The 22,943-nt window shown below is 41.6% G+C and overlaps 1 protein-coding gene across 4 annotated transcripts in view; it reads right to left on the minus strand.

The window, feature by feature from the left end:
- The window catches only part of UTRN (utrophin), a 609,179-nt gene that overhangs the window by 531,414 nt on the left and 54,822 nt on the right, over positions 1-22,943 (minus strand). For 3 of the 4 annotated variants that reach the window (XM_029047843.2, XM_029047848.2, XM_029047829.2), the window contains exon 1: positions 12,368-12,499. The exons of the other annotated variant lie outside the window; for it this stretch is intronic. In XM_029047843.2, the coding sequence (XP_028903676.1) occupies positions 12,368-12,467 (100 nt within the window). In that variant the 5' untranslated portion in view covers positions 12,468-12,499. Of the gene's footprint in view, positions 1-12,367; positions 12,500-22,943 lie in introns of those variants that run through there. 4 annotated transcript variants of the gene reach the window in all.

Genomic DNA, 22,943 nt, shown 5'->3' on the forward strand with positions numbered 1-22,943 from the left:
AGCCTGGTACTTCTCTTGTAAAGAAAGGTTATGAGTAAATTTGAAATGGCTTCTCAAAGGCTCTTTCAACTACTGCAAACAACAAACTATTTGGACAGAAATCATCAGTCACCGATTCCACTTCAATATTCCAAGAACTATGAGGAGTGAGATTGTTTTCTGACAATTCTGGTTTCTTTTTTAGTTATTACATTATTCCATTATCTTCCTCCAGAGTACAGGAAGGCAAGGGCAGAGGCTAGGAAGAGTTATTGGCACCCACACAACTGTTTCATCCTATACCAATTTGGAGATCATAATATGCCAAACAAGGTTCATATTATGGAGAGAAAATTTCCTAATTTTTCCACTGCATTATATCCCAGTCATGCAATGAAAGCTTATGTACTTTCCACTCTTCAGAAAAATATACTTGTCATAGGTTCCACATACTAAACTTCTCATTTCTCATTTCAGGTGGAGGAGGTTTCCTTGAGTTTCACAAAGCACGTGCTTCTGCTGATACATTTCCCACGATGAATAGAACCTTCCTCTTTAAAAGACACTTCTAAACAAAATCCTCTCATTCAACCCACATATTCAATCCATCACCGAATCCTGTAGGTCCCACCATCACAACATCACTAAAATCTGCCCTTTCTTTTCCACCCAAACTGCTACTAAACCGATACAATCACTCATCCTATCCCGCCTAGATTATTGCATCAGTCTCCTGGCTGACCTCCCAACCTCCTGTTTTTCCCCATTCCAGTCATTCATTCATTCAATTCTATTTATTAAGTGCTTACTATGTGCAGAGCACTGTATTAAGCACTTGGGAAAGTACAATACAACAATAAACAATGACAATCCCTGTCCACAAGCAGCTCAGTTTGGGCGGGGGGTGGGCGGGGGGAGGAGGGGGGGGGGGATGTGGTGAGATAGACATCGACACAGACATCAATACAATAAATAAAATCACAGATATATAACTAAGTGCTAGGTACTGGGATGGGGAAAAGAGCAAAGGGAGCAAATCAGGGCAATGCAGAAAGTAAGTGGGAGATGAGGAAAAGTGGGGCTTAGTCTGGGAGGGCCTCTTGGAGGAGATTGGCCTTCAATAAGGCTTTGAAATGGAGGAGAGTAATTGGCAGATTTGAGGAGGGAGGACATTCCAGGCCAGAGCCAGGTGGTGGGCCAGGGGTCAGCAGTGAGACAGGTGAGAATAGGTTAGCACCACAGGAGCTATGTATGCGGATTGGGTTCTAGCAGGAGAGAAGCGAGGTGAGGTAGGAGGGGGCAAGGTGATGGAGTGTTTTAAAGCAAATGGTGAGAAGTTTTTGTTTGATACAGAGGTGGATAGGAAACCAATGGAGATTTTTGAGGAAGTTGGGACATGTCTTGATTGTTTCTGTAAAAAGATGATCCAGGCAGCAGAGTGAAGTATGGACTAGAGTGGGGAGAGGCAGAAAGTTGGAAGGTAGGGACGGAGGCTGAAGCAGTAATCTAGGTGGAACAGGATGAGTGATTAACATGGTAATGTGGAATTAATATGGTACTAGTTCGGATGGAGAGGAAAGGGTGGATTTTAGTGATGTTGTGAAGTGGGACTAACAGGATTTGGTGATGGATTGACACTGCCCAGATCATCTTTCCACAAAAATGTTTGGGACACGTCATACTCCCTCCTCAACTGTCAATCACAATAATATGTACTTACTGTCACCACTTAGAGTGCTACTGCATTACAGCATGAACTACGAATATGACAGAGTAAACTCCTCATATTGAATGCCACACAAAAATGGTTACGTGAATCAACAATAACAATAATATATCAAATGGTGGGAGTTTTAGTGATTTTTGTTGCAATATAATCACAACATGTGCCTCCTAAAAAAATGCAAAAAACATTGTTCCACTGCATCATACCCATTATTCAGTGTTGCCACATTGAGTTTTCTCCAGTTAGACAATATACTTACTATGACATCAATCACCGTGTACCTAGATTCCTTCACCCTCTTCACATTTGAGAGAGATAAGACAAGCATCTTCAAGCAAAGTTTTTCATACTCCAAAAGCCAGGAATGTTTACAAAAACTGAGTTGTCAAATACTAAAAAGGAGGAATTACTTCCATTGTCACCCCCTATCCAGATCCACAGTCCCCCAACCCTGCCACCTCCCTACCCACCTAAGCCACTGCAGTAGGTGGGAGTTGAGCCACTATTCCTAGTTGGACTTTCAAGAACACACCATTACTGTTGACTCCAAATATGGTCCTTTCTGATATGTGCACAGATGGAACAAAATCCTCTTCCCGGTCCCCTGACTCCTACTCAGGATGCCCTGTCTCCCTCTAAAATAAACCCTTCACCAAGCACTGCTGCCGATTCCCTCCTGTGGAAGGCCCCGCTCTACCCTCAGGGCCTTTTTTGAAATATAGCTCAGTAATAACTGTGGCATTTGTGGACCACTTACCGTGTGACATGCCCTGTGCTACATTGCAATAGCATCAGGCACAGTCCCTCTTCTACAGTGTAAGAATCTATGTTCCCCATTTTACAAATGAGAAAACTGAGCAAAAGAGACGTTGTGACCTGGCAAGGTCACATAGCAGTCAAGGGGTAGAAGTGAGATTCCAGCTAATGAATTTGAAGATGATGCTTTTGACCATGAGTCACCAAGAATCTTTATGTGCAGGCGAGCTGGAAAGACCGCTATGCAATCAACAGTACTAAACACTCCCTATACGCAAACATTGTAGGTTGTTGCAACAGCCATTTGCAACATTGGCACTGTTTTCGGGGCTGGCCCTTTGATCTACAGTTTACTCAAAGTCTTCTGCCAAAAACAGCCACCCCACTGAAGTACACAAGCCTCTTTCCTCCCAGGCTCTCTACCCCTTTACCACATTGCAAAGGATTATTATGTTTTAATGAATCTTCTAATTCCTTCAAAGAAGCAGAACTCTGGTAGCTTTAGTTTCTCTGAACACATATATTTTCCTCCTACTGTTCTGTCCTATTATTGACTTTTTCATTGTTGGGCAAATTATGGACTATAAGCCACTCACTATGCTATTTTGTGAACCAATACTAATTAAATTGTCCTCTGACAAAACCGATTTGCTCCTAATAGTAAAGCTATTATACTCATCTCAATGCAGCTATGCTGACACACTCTTTGGGACACTGAATGACAGCAGGAAAACCACACGACTCTTGTCTGGCAAGCTTAAATTGGGATCCTGACACCACGAAACACAGAGGAAATGAATTAAAACACAGTAAAATGAAGTTTCAGGCAACACTGCCTCGGCTAGTAATCAACTTCTGAGGATGGACCAGCATGGCTTACTGCAAAAAGGTAGCCATTTTTGAGCAAATGCTTCGTAAGGAAAGAGAGGAAAGGAAGCAAAAGTGACCATGTTAAACATGTCAATATAGCAACATGAGAGGCAGCATTGCCTAATGGATAGAACAAGGACCTGAGAGTCAGAAGGACCTGGGTTCTAGTCCCAGCTCCACACATCTGCTATTTGACCACGGGCAAGTCACTTAACTTCTTTGTGCCTGAGTTATCTCATCTATAAATTGGGGATTAAGACTTTGAGTCTTGAAGTGGAATAAGGACTGTGTCTAATCCAATTGGTATCTACCCCAGCACTTAGTACAGTGCCCGCCACTATTAAGCATTTAAACACCACTACCACTATTATTAGCAAAGGACAGCATTTTTGTGCAACGAGTGGGACCAGGAGAGTGGGTTCTATATGGTCTTTTTCAGCACGTATGCAAACAGATGAATTTCACTGAGAGTGGCATCTTCTTTAAATACAAAGCACAAGTATATAAATGGAGTTGCTTTATTTTCCCCCTTCTCATATATCGTACAGTCCTTGTACCCCATGAGCCTTAGAACTGAAATAATAATTCTGGATTTGTTAAGCGCTTACTATGTACAGAGCACTGTTCTAAGCGCTGGGGGAGATATAGGGTCATCAGGTTGTCCCATGTGAGGCTTACAGTCTTCATCCCCATTTTACAGATGAGGTAACTGAGGCACAGAGAAGTGAAGTGACTTGCCCACAGTCACACAGCTGACAAGTGGCAGAGCTGGGATAGTAGGGAGGGAGAGCAGGTATCTTACCTCCAAATCACAGATGAGCAAACTGAGGAGCAAAGTGGTTAAGTGACTTGTCCAAAGCCACCCAGAAAGCCAGTGACAGGACTTTTTTTAGGCTATGCTAGGTGAACCAGCTTCTAGGCCCTGGATATTTTGGTGGAGATGACATCCTTGAGTTAAGCTGTGGATGAGGGGGAGGTAGCATAATAATGTAAAGCACAGAGATGGTACCAGGGCCCTCAGAGACAGGGTAAGAAATTGAAAACTACACCTACATTAACTCTAGGGCTGTAATGAAATATATTCAAGATACACCAAGCGTTGAGCCAATAAGGAAAACTGATTCAAGAACAGGCACCTTACTAAAATCTTCCATATGTGTAATGTGATGGCACATATAGTTGGGGAGAATAGAGGAAAATAGAACTGTTGCACTGATAATATGGAAGGCTACATATCTTTTTATCCCTTGGCTTCCTTTCTCTAATTTCTAATAGTTCCCTATTGAACAATAAAAGTAGAATTCCCAGTCAATGACTTTGAGAGGTTAAAACTTTGGTGAGGTTTCAATCACAACAGCAGTTTGCTATCCCATATCAGCACTGGACTTCAGGCCAGTTATTTGGTCTAAGGTTAATGGAATCTGCACGGTATCACAGCCTTAATGTTTTGATTTTAAAAAAAAATCACATTGTTCAACAAGCCAAGATCTGATGAAAGCCAAAGAAGCAATTTGAATCCTCTCATTATTATGCTTGGATAAGGCAAATATTCTGTTTAAACCAAAGGGAAAACAGTTTATTTCACTTGTCAGTGGGGAAAAGGTTGTTCCAGTGACCACTAAGGAAAAGGAAAAGGGGTAGCTGTGTAGCCTAGTGGAAAAAGCATGGGTCTGGGAGTCAGGGGACGTGGATTGTAATCAATGTTTAATCAGTATTTATTGAGTGCTTCCTATGTGCAGAGCACTGTATTATGCACTTGGGAGAGTACAATACAACAGAATTAGAAGACACATTCCCTGCCCATAACAAGCTTAGAGTTTAATGCCAGCTCTGCCACTTTGCTGTTCTGTGCCTTGAACAAGTCACAACTTCTCTGTGCTTCAATTTCCTCACCTGTAAAATGAGCATTAAATACCTGTCCACCTTTCCCTTTAGACTGTAAGCACCACAAGGGGCAGGGACTGGTCTGACATGACTATCCTGTATCAAACTCAGAGCTAAGTACCATCCTTGACAAACAGTAGGCACGCACATACTCATTATTATTATTGTTATAAGTGAACACATGTGGCTCTGGGACATCCTTCACAGTTTAAGCAGTTCTCACTTTAAGATGTGAGTTATGTCAAATGACACTTTTCTAAACTTACACTGCTTGAGCTTTATAGCACATTGGTTTTAACTTTAAAACGCTAGCTCCAGATGCTCCGCTGCATTTAGTGAGGCAGTGGGAAAGCAGTATTAAAAGCTGTAATGGAGTGAACAGAGGAAAAAAGTCTGGAGTGGGAGGAGGGAGGCAGGAGGAAGGGTCACATGCAGAGAGGGAGAAGGTAGACAATCTAATCACCAGGTAGAATTACAAAGAAGGCTCAATGCACCCATTTTACTTCTATTGAAGTTCCTATCATGGAACTTCTGACTCATCTAACTATACCACTCATCTATAATTGAATGAGTACACAATTCTGGTTAATTTTGTTACAAGCAGGGAGTCCATCTTGGTCAAGAACCAATCACCCATTTATAACATTGTTCCTATGAGAAATTTAGTTCTAAATTACAAAATTTTTCTTGAAGATACAGCTTTAAGGAACTGATTGTGTCAAATAGAAGGGCTGCTTGTATGAAAAATTTAAGAACCTACAGGTAATTTATTAATAATAATTTAGTCCACATCCTTAAGTAAATGTTTCATCTTCACTCCTGCTGGAAGCTGACACCAGATTTTATGTAACATGATAAAAAAAAAAGTATAAAAGTTTTCAAAGAATCATTTTTTCCAAAAAGTCTCTCCAACCCCTAGAAATAAAAGCCAACCCATTCTTAACAATTAATAGCAACACAATTAGGTTAAAAATTGATTTTAAATATGCCATTTGGTTGAAGCAGTCTTGGGAAACAGATTTAAAATTTAGAGGTTTAGTTCCAATCTTTTAACACAATTAAATGCTACTTAAACTGGAGAGGCTCTCCAGTGCTTGAGTCCACATGCTCAGTGGAAAGAGCACGGGCTTTGGGGTCAGAGGTCATGGGTTCAAATCCCAGCTCTGCAGTTGTCAGCTGTGTGACTGTGGGCAAGTCACTTAACTTCTCTGTGCCTCAGTTCCCTCATCTGTAAAATGGGCATTAAGACTGTGAGCCCCACGTGGGACAACCTGATTGCCCTGTGTCTACCCCAGCGCTTAGAACAGTGCTCTGCACATAGTAAGCGCTTAACAAATACCAACATTATTATTACATTGATACCTGGCCAATTCATCCATTATACATGAGTTTTAATATCCTTCAGTTTAAAGAGGAACCCTGAATCAGGTTCCCAATGTCTTTCAAAGATTCCCAAATTAAAAGAAATCATTTTAGCACATCAGAAGCACTGAAGCATGACTCAATTCCTTCCTCTCCAAAACAATTAATCTTCTTTCCCACTGGGAAAAACTGCCTAGGGTAGCTAGTCCAGCCAACTACTCAAATCACCTGATCAGACAGTTTTAGAAAAACCACTCCACCCAACCAGGCCCATACAATTTACACACTTTGGGTCACTTAATATGGGAGCACTGCAGCCAAATCCTGTCTCCAGTCAAATCCTGTACTCACAAGCAGCTGGAATAGGAAGCACCTGGTCTCTTTCAACTATAGGTCATGAATTCTACTGGAAAGATGAAAATGAGCCAGCACCAAGATAATGGTCAGTCTCTCTAAGCCTTGCCAAAGACAAAAAAAAACCATACCCATGGATGAGTTATTTTCAATGAATTCTGCCTGGCAGAACAGAAGTTGAAAGAAAGAAGTTACTAGTGAAGCTCTAATCCACTACTGATTCACGTTAACCCTTAAAATGAAGTTGGGGAAACAACACTGGTGTTAATCCAAGTTACTTGGGAGTTTAAAAAAAAATAATAATTTAACATTGCTTATTCAAGTGTTTCTCCCAAACTATCCTTAGAGGAAAACAGGGCTGTCTCTTTGTCCCTGCTGGACCAAAGTGGCCTGAAGTATATTGTTCACTTGATGATTAAAATCTGTAAACCCAAATTTAAAATTCCATTTCAACTATGACGTTTTCCAGGCACAGTTCATACATGCCAAATGAATAAGTCCCTTCAGTTCATAGTCACATAGTAAAAATTGTGACTTCTGGAGTCCAGAAGCAAATAGCTTTTAGCCCAGAATAGTAGACTTGACCACAGAAACCTATATTCTTTAAAAGCACATATGAAAAATTGCCAAGGGCAGGAGAAAGGAAAAAGGGGGGAAAAAACATATTAGAATTTCCAATGCAGCATCATTTTCAGTAAGTTCATCCTTAAAAACAGACCACATGAAAGCATGAAATAACTCAAACCCTTATACAGTCTTACCACACTATTTTTCAGCAACAAGCTTGCCTAAAATTTTTCCAAAATTGAAGCTTCACTTCTCACATTGAACACCTTGGAAAAAAGGAGGACTATAGGCAAAGAAAGATGGAAGGAAGAGAAGGGAGGGGTGACAAGGTGAATCTGATTACTCAATTTTTCCATTCCTGAAGCATTTTAGGGCACCTCGCAAAGGAGCCCCTAATTGGTGTTACTTCGATCCCCATTTTTGATCTTGAGGTTGCTAGTTACCCCTACCCAATGTTTCCCCACTCATCAAGAACCTCCAGTGGTTGCCCATTCACCTCCACATCAAACAGAAACTCCTTACCATCAGCTTTAAAGTACTCAAACACCTTGTCCCCTCCTACCTCACCTCTCTACTCTCTTACTATAACCCAGCCCTCACACTTTGCTCCTCTAATGCCAACCTTCTCACAGTACCTTGATCTCAGCTATCTCACCTCTCGCCCACATCCTGCCTCTGGCTGGAACACCTTCCCTCTTCATATCTGACAATTACTTTCCCCACCTTCAAAGCCTTACTGAAGGCACATCCCCTCTAAGAGGTCTTCCCTGATTGTCTTCCTTTCCTCTTCTTCAACTCCCTTCTTTTTTGCTCACTTTATTCATCCTTCCTCCCAGCCCGACAGCACTTTTGTACATTTCTGTAATTTTATTTATATTAATTTCCCCCTCTAGACTGTAAGCTTGTTATGGGCAGGAAATGTGTCTTATATTGTTATACTGTACTCTTAATACAGTGCTATGGACACGGTAAACACTAAATACAATTGACTGGCTGTATAATTTGTTCAATTATACAATCAATTGTTCAATCAATTATAAAAACCAAGGGGAATTTCATAATCCAGAATAATAAATTAGGTACTTTGTAGACTGATAATAAGCATGGCTATGATCAACTCTCAGCACCAAGAGAGCTGCAAGCCAATGAGAAGACTGGAGGAAAAAAAAAGCCCATCAGGTGGAAATGTGCACTTCCTCAATTCCCCTAGCTTGGGAAATGGGAATGATTCCTCCTCTTCCTCTCTCCCCACTTAGGTTAGAGATTCCTGACATTTCAAACTCAGTAAAACACTGTGACCTTTGAAATTCAACTGAACACCAAGCCAAGAATCTTTTTTAATTCAATCTTCTCTTTCTTCCAAGGTGTTTTTTTTTTGCATAATCCCTATTGATCTCTAAGCAGTTGGAAGGCAATATAGATCTAAAAATGTTTTTAAAATGTTTTAACAAAGTGGTTATCTCATTGTGAAATATCCTGTATCTAAATGTCATGCATTCCAAGGAAGTAGAGCAGATGGAAGGCCATGGGCCTCCTTCCCACACTTTAGATCCAGACTTTGTAGTGGACAAAGCAACACTAACCTCCTTCCCTTGCTTCTGCAGCTTAGAACTAATTCTGTTTCTTTCAACCTGTGCCCTGACTCTGCTCCTTTAGCCCATGATAGACAGTTAATTACAATGAGTCTTGTGGTAACTCAGCATCTCTCATGTGAAAATCTGATACTGAGGCTGGAAAAATTAGCATTTTGATCCAACCATCCTAGGAGGACATTTTATTTGAGCTATATAATTTGTGCCAGATTCTTTGCTTCAGAAAATCTTGGTACTATTTAGAGTAATAAACAGCATAGCTCCCAAGAGAATCAATCTATCAATGGTATTTATTAAGCACTGTGTGCAGAGCTTAGGAGCACTAAGCCTAAGCAATGCTTAGGAGCGCAATGCAAAGAGTTGGTAGAAACGTTCCCATCCACAATGAGCTCAGAGTCTGGAAGAAATTAATCACTCGATGGTATTTATTGAGCACTTATTAATAATGTTGGTATTTGTTAAGCGCTTACTATGTGCCGAGCACTGTTCTAAGCGCTGGGGTAGACATAGGGGAATCAGGTTGTCCCACGTGGGGCTCACAGTCTTAATCCCCATTTTACAGATGAGGGAACTGAGGCACAGAGAAGTTAAGTGACTTGCCCACAGTCACACAGCTGACAAGTGGCAGAGCTGGGATTCGAACTCATGAACCCTGACTCCAAACCCGCGCTCTTTCCACTGAGCCACGCTGCTTTTGAGCAGAGCACTGTACTAAGTGCTTGGGAAAGTACAAAGTAACAGAGTTGGTGAACATTGCTTACAGTTTAGAAATCCAATGGTTTTCAACTTTCTATTAACATAATTTACAGCTCTTTTAACTTGCTTTTATGGGGGATTTCTCTGGGCTTAAACAATTCCATTTGGGCCTGTATTGTGACAAGCAGGGTTAGTCTATTTCAACCCCTTGACAATCCATCAAATTAACCAAGGGAGGGTAGTCTTTCAGCCTAATATGAATGACGCCAGTGTTGAGACACGGTGAGAGTTCCAGAGTTGAGAATCCAAACAAGGAACCTTACAGTTTTATGGCAATGTCGGCAGATTACGAAGCTTGTACCGCTGCTGCACTTGACAACACACACACATATTCTGTGGAATGTGAAAAGGAAGGTCGCTCCATGCCAGAGGCAGGACAAAGGCAAGAGGTCTGAAGTGAGACAGATGCGATCGAGTTACATTGAGTCAGTTGGCATTAGAGGAGTGAAGTTTGCAGGCTGGGTTGTACTAGAAGAGTAGCATGGTGAGTTATGGGGGGGCCAAGGTGATGGAGTGCTTTAAAGATGATGGTAAAGAGTTTTTGTTTGATACAGAGATGGATGGGCAACCATTGAGGGTTCTTGAGGAGTGGGAAACATGGACTATCCTCCCCTATCCTCCCCTTGTCTTTTTCATCACTATAAACAACATCACCATCCTCCCTGTCTCACAAGCCTTACTATTATCCTCGACTCATTTCTCTCATTAAAGCCATATATTCAATTTATAACCAAATCTTATCAGTTCAGCCTTCACAACAGCACTAAAAATCAGCCCTTTCTTCTCCATTCCAACTGCTACTATGTTGATCAAAGCATTTACTCTCTCCCGCCTCCTTGCTGACTTCCCTGCATTTGATCTCTGCCCACTTTAGTACATACTTCATGGCTTCCCAGATCATTTTTCTACAAAGCCATTCAGTCTGTTTCCCAACTCAAGAGGTTGCCCATCTATCTCTACAGCAAGCAGAAACTCCTTACAATTAGCATTAAAGCTAAGTGCTTAATGCCTGCTCCTACCTTACCTTTACGATTTCCTACTACAACCCAATCCACACACTTCAGTCCTCTAATGCCAACCTATTCGCTGTACCTCACTGCAATCTATCTCACCGCAAACCTCTGCCCATATCTAGCCTCTGGCTCGGAACACCCTCCCTGTTCACATCCTACAGATGACTACTCTTCCCACCTTCAAAGCCTAATTAAAAGCATTGCTCCTTCAAGAAGCCTTCCCCTATTAAGTCCTCATTTCCTCTTCTCTCACTCCCTTCTGTGTCACCCTTGCACTTGGATTTGTACCCTTTATGCACCCCACCCTCAGCCCCACAGCATTTATCCATAATTCATTTGTTCATATTAATGCCTTTCCCTCTAGACTGTAAATTCCTTGTTGGAGGGAATATAGTCTATCAGCTATATCAAATCTAACAACAGGGAACATAATCTATAATCTATCAATTTAGTACAGTGCCCTATACAAAGTAAGCAGTCAATAAATATGATTGATATCTCCCAATTTCTGCCCTCCAGGCTGATCTTTCTGCTACAATGGTCTCCCAACCGTTTATTGCTCTGTTGCACTATTGAAGATTGCACAGTCTGTCAGTATTTTTCTCAGAAGCAAAAATTTCACATGAATAGCACTTACTAAGCACTTACTATGTGTAGGGCATTGTACTAAAACCAACATAAGGAAATAACATTCTGAACAAAGGAGGAGTGCATTTTGTTTCTCCAATATATTCTGACAAGCTTACCACTGAAAGGAAATGGCAGGTTACCTGTTCTCTGAAATAGTTTGCCAATATCTAATACGCTCCTTTTCTAGCTCCCTACAAAAAGAGGAAAAAGTGGTCTTTCTAGTCTTCTTACATAGTAAATCAAATATGGTAGGGTAGTAAATTCAACAAGCAGAGCACTCCCCACGTACCCACAAAGAATAAACAAAACTTTACCCAAATGGATAAGGACAAAACAGTCTACTCACAGAGTTAACTCAACTGCCATGGAGGGAGTGAAAAACCATACATCTTCCACTCCTACCAAACATGATAAGCTTTAAAAGATTCCTAGATTGTGTATCCCTTTTTGGAGGCAGGGACTGTGTCTAATTCTCATCCGTATATTTTTTCCCAGCACCTAAAACAGTCCTGTGCAAACAGCAGCTGCTTAATAAAGGGTATTACTACTATCATATGGCCCTCAAATACTTTCTTTATAAATTATTTGATAACTTATTAAGTTACCTCTTTCTGAAGAAATTTAAAAACATTACTCTGTTGTTTGTCAGTGCCCAGCAACATTGTTATATCATAAATATCAGACTGCAGCCTGTTTTTTCCCCCTTCTATTTCCTGCCATAATTTCAGCAGCTCTTTGTTAACGAAACACAATCTATGTTTCCTGAGTATAAAAGTTGGCTAGCATGGGAGAGAATCCTGCTTTCACTGGTTTCCCTAACTTAGAAGCGGACTGCTAGCCCCCATCAAGCCAACATACAAGTCACTTTATGAACTTACCAGCTAGAAGTCCACCTGTTAACGTAGTTGTACTTCTCAGCAAAGAAAACCTGCATGTTTTCCATTGAAATGCTGTGGCAGCCTGAATGCTCATCACCATAAATGTTCTAAACTAAAAGAGACAAGACGCAGAGGAAGCGGATATTGAAGGCAGTAAGCGAACTGCACACTGGGATGTCTTTTTTTTTTGGTAGCAGTCATTTCTCTCATATGAGATCTGCCTGAACGTATTAACCCAAACACCTCGTGAACAAACCAGGAAGCTGCACTTTATGGCTGAAGAGATCTACAACTATTTCTGTAGAAAAACAAAAGCAAATAATGAACTAAATACATTTCAAGTGGCGCTGACATAATATTCAGTTAGTGGAACACACTACAACTTAGCTTCCTGTTTTGAGAGTTGTGACTATAAAACATTGTGTCTGACTGGTAAGGGGAAAACCTCCACCCCTCTCCATACACCTCATCTTCCCTTCCCACCCAAAACACGCACGTACACTCTCTCATATCCGTGCTGCTCTTATACACAAGGGGCTGAAGGTTATGAAACCTGTTACCAAATCTTCCAAAATAAAGTCGTCTGCATCTTTTCCCTCCAAACCATGAGACTGAATGGTCCTCAAAGGTGACTTTTATTCTGTTCATTCATTCAATCATTTATTGAGTGCTCACACTGTACTAAGCACTTAGGAGAGTGTATGTGCATAAGCATTACAAGTTCTGCATACTGCTGATACTCCAATGCTATTGCTGATGACTTTTTAGCAAGACAGATATACTTGGGTGGAGGAGGAAACTCAAAAAGATACTTGAGAGTAATTAGAAGCTAGGATTATCCATAGAGAATGGTGGTGGCATAATCTTAAAGTTAACAGTATAAGCTCATAAATGGGGTTTTGTTTTTTCAGAAGTTCTTACAATTTTGATCACAGAACCATCAAAATTTGTTGTCCCTAATATAGGTTTCCAAAATAAGATTATATATAATTATAAAAACCTTCACCTTTCCATATTTGAAATTCAAATGAATTAAGCAAGAGAGCAACCAACTCTAAGTTAAACAGTCTAAAATTAGGGATACGCTAGTGGAAATGACATCATAAATTCAGAATTCTTGAGGGTAGGGTTCCCGTCTAATTTTACTCTCTCCGGGCATTACAGTGCTCTGGACATAGGCCTCAATAAGTACCCTTGACTGATGTTAAAGAGGCTCTTATACAGGGGAGAAATTTTTTCAATAGCAATTTGCTAAAAAAACAAAGTCCACCATACTACTCAATGTGTTTCGGTGGAATCATACAGAATTTTCTAGAATAAAAAAACTACCTTTATAAAATATATAGTCAAGGACATGGCTATTGTGGTCATAACCATTTGAATGTGAAAGATCAGTCACGGAGTCAATAACGAAAGATAGCAGGATTGTGAAAGGCAGATTATACCAAGTTACTTTTTTAAATTATCTTCACTAAGCATCAGTCACCCACTCACTATCCTAGACCACTCCTTATCATTCAGAGAAGAAAAGAAGATGATAGCCTCCTTCCTGCAGCTACTGAATTAAAGAGATCATTTACTTAGCAATTATCTATCTTGGGTGTGCGTTTTTTTATTCAATCTGGTATTGACAATAGTAATCAAATTTTGTACATACCACTGCTTCTATTATAGCTTAACAGACACTGGCTAGCTGGCTTCCTAGTTATCTTCTCAGCAGCTAAGAAAAGAGGGATGGGAACAGGAGAAGGTCACTATCAAACAAACCATTTAAAGCTTTGTGTGTTTTGGGGGGGCAAGGGGTGGAAGCAGAAAGAAATAAAACTGGGGCCTTTCTGAAACAAACATCCATCTATTACAGAACATGTAGTACAGTGTTTGAACAAAGCAAAGCCCCATATAGCAAATGTTGGTCATTAAGGACTTTTTTTTATTTTCTTTTATCTCCCAAACTCATATTACTTGGACACTTCTTCCCACATCGGTCAATCCTTACTAATGAGTATAAAACCCAGCATTATGAAGAAGCAGACTAAGACCAAAAGGCAAAATATTCCCTCCTGGAACAACACTAGAGCTATCTGAACAATTAAATATGGTATTTATTGAACTTCTCAAAAACTTTATAATACCAGAGTCTGGATGCTGAATGAAAACCCACTGAGCATAAACTGAAGCAGCAAGTTAAACACATGAGAAAAGTTCAATCTATTGTCTAGTGGTAAATACAGGTTTATGGGATAGTAAATTATCCCAAAATAGTCTGCGCGAGGAAACTTTAAAGACAAAAAATGTATTGACAAAAATCTAAATATATCTCCCCCATAATACTGGAATTGAAATCGGAAGAGCTTGCAGTCAAATAATTTAGAGCTCAAAGTTTTAAAGAAAGATCACCCTTTTGCTAAGAGATCAACTCTCTTTTGCTAAGAGATTAAAGATAGCAGGATTGTTGATAAAATAAAAATTAGAGACAATCATTTGTAAAAAAGAAAAAGTATCCTTTCAAAATGTTAGATTTTCAACAAATACCTACCTTTGTGGATCATTAAATGAACTTTCCTGATTGCCTAACTGGAAAAAAGAAATTCTAGTCCTACATAATTCTGAAATATCCAAAAAATTGAATTCCACAACTCAATACTCTACTTCAACCTCTCTTGCCCCTAGTAATTAAGTTTATGTTTTTGTGAGTACATATATATATATATATATATATATGAATAATAACAATTTCATGTTTTTATCAAACGTTTAAAAAGCTGCTGCTGTTTACAGAAACTATAAAAACAAAACATGTTAAAAAAGCTCATGTTTAAAAAAGAAATTTTGATTAAAACTATTTAATTGGGAAATACACTTCTCATACATTTACTCAAAGCCCAAAAATGTAAATCAAACCAGGTCTCTTCTTCCATCCCTGATTGCCATCTTTAATTATTCACTTCCCAATAGCTTCTCCACGAGAAGCAGTGTGACTCAGTGGAAAGCGCACAGGCTTGGGAGTCAGAGGTCTTGGATTCTAAACCCAGCTCTGCCTCTTGTCAGCTGTGTGACTTTGGACAAATCACTTCACTTCTCTGTGCCTCAGTTACCTTCATCTGTAAAATGGGGATTAAGACTATGAGCCCCATCTGATCACCTTGTATCCCCCCAGCACTTAGAATAATGCTTTGCACATAGTGTTTAACAAATACCATCATTATTATTACTGATTTCAAATATGTTCATGTATTCCTTATGATAAAAAAACCCTCCCATGTCCCCATGGCTCTGTTGCTATAGTCCCACCTCCCTCCTACCATTCTTCTCCAAATTTCCTGAGTGAGTTGTCTGTACCCACTGCTTCTGCTGCTTTTCCTCCAATTCTCAGCTTGACCCCTCCAAATTGGCTTCTGCCTCTTCATGACTTCACACCAATGACCTTCTTCTTGCCAAATCCAACAGCTTCTACTCCACCCTACTTCTCCTCAATCTCTCAGTTGCCTTCAACAATGTCAACCACTCCCTTCTCTTGGAAAAGTTACCTAACAGAGCATGGGTCTGGGAGTTTCTGACATTCATTCATTCATTCAATAGTAGTTACTGAGTGCTTACTATGTGCAGAGCACTGCCCCTTGTCAGCTGTGTGACTGTGGGAAAGTCACTTCACTTCTCTGTGCCTCAGTTCCCTCATTTGTAAAATGGGGATGAAGACTGTGAGCCTCATGTGGGACAACCTCATTCCCCTGTATCTACCCTAGCACTTAGAACAGTGCTCTGCATGTAGTAAGCGCTTAACAAATACCAACGTTATTATTATTACTGTACTAAGCGCTTGGACTACACAATTTGGCAACAGATAGAGACAATCCCTGCCCAAAGACGGGCTCACAGTCTAAACATTGATCAAATTCTACTGTTCCCAGAACTTCATCAATATTGATTTTGTAAAATTGTCACAATTGAAGAGTTTCAGAATACAGCAGCATAGCTTAATGGGTAGGTACAGGGTAGTCTAGTAGGTAGATACAGTATGGTGCCAGGAGTCAGAAGGACTTGGGTTTTAATCTCAGCTCTGCCAACTGTCCGTTATGTGACCTTGGTAATTCACTTAACTTCTCTGTGCCTCAGTTACCTCATTTGTAAAATGGGAATGAAGACTGTGAGTCCCATATGAGACATGGACTGTGTCCAATCTGATTACCTTGCATCTACCTCATTGCTTAGTAAAGTGACTGGAACATAGCAAGCACACAGCAAACACCACAATTATTATTATTACAGTCCATCTGCTATAGCATGCTTCCATTTACCTGCTTTAGATAAAATCTGATATAACAAATAGAGATTTTTCTTATCCCATACAAGTCTGTTCTGGTATAACACAATCCCAAAGTTGATGCAAATAGACTCAATTAAGAAATGATTGTGCATACACACATGTGGTGTTGCTCAAGACAAAATGCTGTGACACTTTCCACCTGAGCCTTACTATCTTGTAAAGGACTTGCAAAGGATGTTTTATCTTTGAGCTATCCATTCCCTAGTCCATTCATCCTCATTAAATCAAACTACTAAAACATGAGTTTCTTTAAAACAGAATTCCTGAGTTATAGGAGAATTCACTGTACTGCCAAACATCCTTGTGGGGTAATAATAATCACTGTATTTGTTAAGAACTTACTATATGCCAAGCACTGTACTAAGCATTGGGATAGACACAAGATGATCAGGTTCCACGTGGGGTTTATAGTATAAGTAGGAGGGAGAAAAGGTATTGAATCCCCTTCTAATCTCCATCCACGCCCACTCCCTTGGAGAATTCATTCACTCAAGTGGCTTCATCTCCCACCTCTGTGTGGCTGGCACCCAAATCTACATCTCAGCCCTGATCGCTCACTCTCTCTGTAGTCTCACATTTCCTCCTGCCTCCAAGACATCTCTACTTGATGTCCTCTTGTCATCTCAAACTTATGTCTAAAAACAGAACACATCTTCCCACTCAAACCCTGTCCTCCCACTGGCTTTCCCATCGCTGTAGACAGCACCACCAGCCTTCCTGTCTCACAAAACTGTAACCTTATGCTGTTGTCACCATCCTTCCCATCATTGTATGCAATATCACTATCCTCCCTATCACACAAGCCTGTATCCTTAGTGTTGCCCTCAATTCACCTCTCACATACGACCCCGAAACTTTGGTGTTGTCCTCGATTCATCTCTCATACAACCCATATATTCAATGTCACCAAATCCTGGCAGTTCAACCTTCACAACATCGCTAAAATCTGCCCTTTACTTTCCATTCAAGCTATGCTGATCCGAGCCCACCGTGACTACAGCATCTTCCTCCCCACCGACCTCCGTGCCTCCTGCTTTCTCTAGTCCAACATTATTATTATTACTCCAGTCCATACTTCACTCTGTTGACAATCATTTTTCTAAAAAAAATTCAGGCTACATCTCTTCACTCCTCAAGAACCTCCAATGGTTGTCCATCCACCTTCATCCTCAAACAGAAACTTCTTATCATCAGGTTTAAAGCATTCAATCGGCTTGCCCATACTTCACTCTGTTGACAATCATTTTTCTAAAAAAAATTCAGGCTACATCTCTTCACTCCTCAAGAACCTCCAATGGTTGTCCATCCACCTTCATCCTCAAACAGAAACTTCTTATCATCAGGTTTAAAGCATTCAATCGGCTTGCCCCTCTTGCTTTACCTCACTGATCTCATACTACATCCTAGCCTGCAAGCTTTGCTCCTATAGCACCAGCTTGCTCGCTGTTCCCAATCTCACCTATCTTGCTGCTGACCCCCTTCCTTCACCATTCCCCTAGCCTGGAACTCCCTCCCTTTCCATATGTGGTAGACCAGCCCTCTACCTTCAAAGCTTTTGAAACATCTTATTTCCTCTAAGAGGCCTTCACTGATTAAGCCCTCTTTTCTCTAGCTCCGTCTCCCTTCTGCCTCATCTATGCACTTTGTTTATGCCCTGTGAGCATTTGGTATTCTCCTTGCCCTCAGCCCCACAGCCCTTCTCTTCATATCTAAAAATTATTTATATTCATGCCCAGCTTTCCCTCTAGATTGTAAACTCATTATGGACAGGGAACTTGTCTATCAACTGTTTTATTGTACTCTCCCAAGTGCTTATTACAGCATTCTGCCCACAGTAAGCTCTCAATACCTTTGGTTAAAGGCCAAAGAACTTATCACATATCTATTTTTCTAGGGTTAGGATTTTATTTCAAAGGCCTATTCTATTTGGGTAGGAATACTGTACAAAGCACCATGCAAAGCAAACTAAAGTGGCCATGCCTTGCCCCTAGAAGTTTCCATCCAAGCACAGACAATATTGATGCAAAAAGACATATTAAGGAAACCTAGGCAAATGTTCAGAAAATAAATTGATAACTAATTACATTTATAGATGGGGATAGCGTATTTAGCCGTGTGATGAAAATGGAAGAAATGATGGGAAATGCATGATTTTGCATTTTAGGGAGAATGGTTTGCCTTTTCCAATTAGTCAGGGAAGACTTTGTGGAAAATATGGGGCTTCAGGAGCTACATGAATGATGATTAAAGAGGAGCCAGCTCTACCAACCAGAAAAACAAGACCTTCTACCTTCTACTTCTTGCCTTGTGGTTCAATGGCCTTCCAAATCCCTCTTTTTGCCTAGGGTCACAAAATGCTGAGCTGGCCCTGGATAGTGCCTGTCTGGATGGTGCCTGTAGGATACAAGGGGAGGGAAGAGGTGCGACAATTTGGGCATATATAAGGAAGTCTGTATAAAGGTTAGGAAGAGAGTCACTGAAAAAATTTGATGAAAGGAGTAGGGGAGTTTGTAAAATGCATGGGTGGGGAAAACTAAAAGTTCACGTATACACAAACACCAAAAAAAGAAAACCCAAACCCTAAAAAACATGCACTGTACATTACTGCTGGGCCAAGAATTTGTCAAAAGTTAGCTGTTTCACTCTCAGGAAACAATTACTCCGCCCATAACAGTATGTGTTAATTCAACAACTGGGGAAGGAATGGGGCAGGGCTTTGCACCTTGGTTTCTAACTACTGGGTGAAGCTATTATTTCCACCCACAGTTTTATGAACTGAACTCCAGCCTTAATCATCCCAGGTCTCCAATAGACAGTTTTTATGCTGAGCTAAAGGGACATCAAATCATCAGGTATTTATGACCTAATTGCCACTTGAGGAGTATTTGTATTTACTGAGTATTCACAATAGTATTGTAAACAATAGTATTTACTGGGTATCTACTATATGCACAGCAATATAGTGCTAGGAAGAGTACAATAAAAATAGCAGCCCCATCCCTTCCCCCAAGGAGATTACCACCTAGTAGGAAAGACAGACAATAAACTAGATCGATAGGAGAAAGTAGCAGAATATAAAGAAATACTCTTCAGACTATGAGTACTCAAGTGATATTGACATGCTGAAGTAGCAATTGGAGGTGGGGCAGTATAAAATGGGGAGATGAGAGATTAATCAGCAAAGCCTTTGGGGAGATGATGTGATTTCACAGAAGTTGGGGACAGCTACAGCTATGCTCTGTCAAATATGAAAGGGGAAAGAGTGATGGGGAAAGGGAAAAGAATGAAGACAAAACTGATGCACAGCAAGTTGACAGCTTGAGCCAGGTGGGATGCTGTAGGAATGGAATGTGGCACACCCAACCCCTGTTCATTCTGCTTCTTTCCTAAAGGTCACTTCATCTTCTTTTCTTCTGCATTCAAAATGGAAAAGCAGGCAACTCTGCCCCAATCCACTTCTGCAAAATGGCAAAATATCTACGTGATTGCTAGGGACTACCAAGATGTCATTTTTGTTTTAATCATTTGTATGTTTTACCTATTTTAAGTTTAACAATTTATGTTGATCCCACTAAATTGTAAGCCCCAAGGATAAGGATTGTGTCTTCTATTTCTGTTAGTTCCCAAGCACCTAAAAAGTGCTGTGCACAGAGAGATACCCATATAATTCTCCCACTGAGAAAAGTGCCACTATAATACCGTGAAAGAACTCGCTCAATCCCCCAAAATGCCAAGAATTATATAGACCTTATTAAATAAAGTACATTATTATCTCCATTTTTCAGGTGAACCAAATAAGTCCCAGGGCAGTCACTGCAAGGCAGTGGTAAGGGTAACAATGGGAGTTCATAGTTCCCTAGTTACACAATTTGGCTTGTTCTGCAGCTCTCTGGATTCAAAGAGAATGCAATGTTTTTTTCACAGTGCACATGCTAAATGAGCAGCCTTTGTCCTAAAACTGGGTGGGAAGTGTGCAGAGATGGGGAAGACCTCTTGGAGAGGGCTGATCCATTTCTAGGGAGATGGGCTTCTAAGGGAGTCTAGGGGATGGGAGGTGGTTGTGGGCATGGAATGTGTCTACCAACCCTGTTTTATTGTTATATACTCTCCCAAGCACTTAGTACAGTGCTCTGAACGCAGTAAGCACTCAATAAGAGTGACTGATTGACATACAAGGGCTAAAAACAGCTGTCAAGGAAAGGATAAATTAGCATTGCTCTAGTGTTCTATAGTCACCGGTTCTTTGTGGGTAATGTGGAAGTACAGCAATGTCTGATGCTGATGAAATCTTCCAGGGATAATTTTTTCCCCATCGCTCCACACTGTCCTATAGTTGCCAGCATCTCACAGTGTGAGCTGGTGCGGCGGAACCAAGTGAGTCGGTGTGGATGATAATAATAATAAGGGTATTTATTAAGTGCTTACTATATGCCAAGGACTGTTCTAAGCGCTGAGGAAGATACAAGGTAATCAGGTTGTCACATGTTGGGGTTCAGTCAATCCCCATTTTACAGATGAGGTAACTGAGGCACAGAGAAATTAAGTGACTGGCCCAAAGTCACACAGCTGACAAGTGGCAGAGCAGGGATTAGAACCCACTACCTTTCATTCATTCATTCAATAGTATTTATTGAGCGCTTACTATGTGCAGAGCACTGTACTAAGCGCTTGGGTTGAACAAGTCGGCAACAGATGGAGACAGTCCCTGCCGTTTGACGGGCTTACAGTCTAATCGGGGGAGGGAGACGGACAGACAAGAACAATGGCACTAAACAGCGTCAAGGGGAAGAACATCTCATAAAAACAATGGCAACTAAATAGAATCAAGGCGATGTACAATTCATTAACAAAATAAATAGGGTAACGAAAATATATACAGTTGAGCGGACGAGTACAGTGCTGTGGGGATGGGAAGGGAGAGGTGGAGGAGCAGAGGGAAAAGGGGAAAATGAGGCTTTAGCTGCGGAGAGGTAAAGGGGGGATGGCAGAGGGAGTAGAGGGGGAAGAGGAGCTCGGTCTGGGAACGCCTCTTGGAGGAGGTGATTTTTAAGTAGGGTTTTGAAGAGGGAAAGAGAATCAGTTTGGCGGAGGTGAGGAGGGAGGGCGTTCCAGGACCGCGGGAGGACGTGACCCAGGGGTCGACGGCGGGATAGGCGAGACCGAGGGACGGCGAGGAGGTGGGCGGCAGAGGAGCGGAGCGTGCGGGGTGGGCGGTAGAAAGAGAGAAGGGAGGAGAGGTAGGAAGGGGCAAGGTGATGGAGAGCCTTGAAGCCTAGAGTGAGGAGTTTTTGTTTGGAGCGGAGGTCGATAGGCAACCACTGGAGTTGTTTAAGAAGGGGAGTGACATGCCCAGATCGTTTCTGCAGGAAGATGAGCCGGGCAGCGGAGTGAAGAATAGACTGGAGCGGGGCGAGAGAGGAGGAAGGGAGGTCAGAGAGAAGGCTGACACAGTAGTCTAGCCGGGATATAACGAGAGCCTGTAACAGTAAGGTAGCCGTTTGGGTGGAGAGGAAAGGGCGGATCTTGGCAATATTGTAGAGGTGAAACCGGCAGGTCTTGGTAATGGATAGGATGTGTGGGGTAAACGAGAGAGACGAGTCAAGGATGACACCGAGATTGCGGGCCCGAGAGACGGTAAGGATGGTCGTGCCATCCACGGTGATAGAGAAGTCTGGGAGAGGACCGGGTTTGGGAGGGAAGATGAGGAGCTCAGTCTTGCTCATGTTGAGTTTTAGGTGGCGGGCCGACATCCGGTGGAGACGTCCCGGAGGCAGGAGGAGATGCGAGCCTGAAGGGAGGGGGAGAGGACAGGGGCGGAGATGTAGATCTGCGTGTCATCTGCGTAGAGATGGTAGTCAAAGCCGTGAGAGCGGATGAGTTCACCGAGGGAGTGAGTGTAAATGGAGAACAGAAGAGGGCCAATAACTGACCCTTGAGGAACTCCAACAGTTAAAGGATGGGAGGGGGAGGAGGCTCCAGCGTAGGAGACCGAGAATGATCGGCCAGAGAGGTAAGAGGAGAACCAGGAGAGGACAGAGTCCGTGAAGCCAAGGTGAGATAAGGTATGGAGGAGGAGGGGATGGTCGACAGTGTCAAAGGCAGAAGAGAGGTCAAGGAGGATCAGGATGGAGTAGGAGCCATTGGATTTGGCAAGAAGGAGGTCACGGGTGACCTTAGAGAGAGCAGTCTCGGTAGAGTGGAGGGGACGGAAGCCAGATTGCAGGGGGTCTAGGAGAGAATGGGAGTTAAGGA

This window comes from Ornithorhynchus anatinus, chromosome 2 (genome assembly GCF_004115215.2).
Source record: "Ornithorhynchus anatinus isolate Pmale09 chromosome 2, mOrnAna1.pri.v4, whole genome shotgun sequence".
NCBI lineage: Eukaryota > Metazoa > Chordata > Mammalia > Monotremata > Ornithorhynchidae > Ornithorhynchus > Ornithorhynchus anatinus.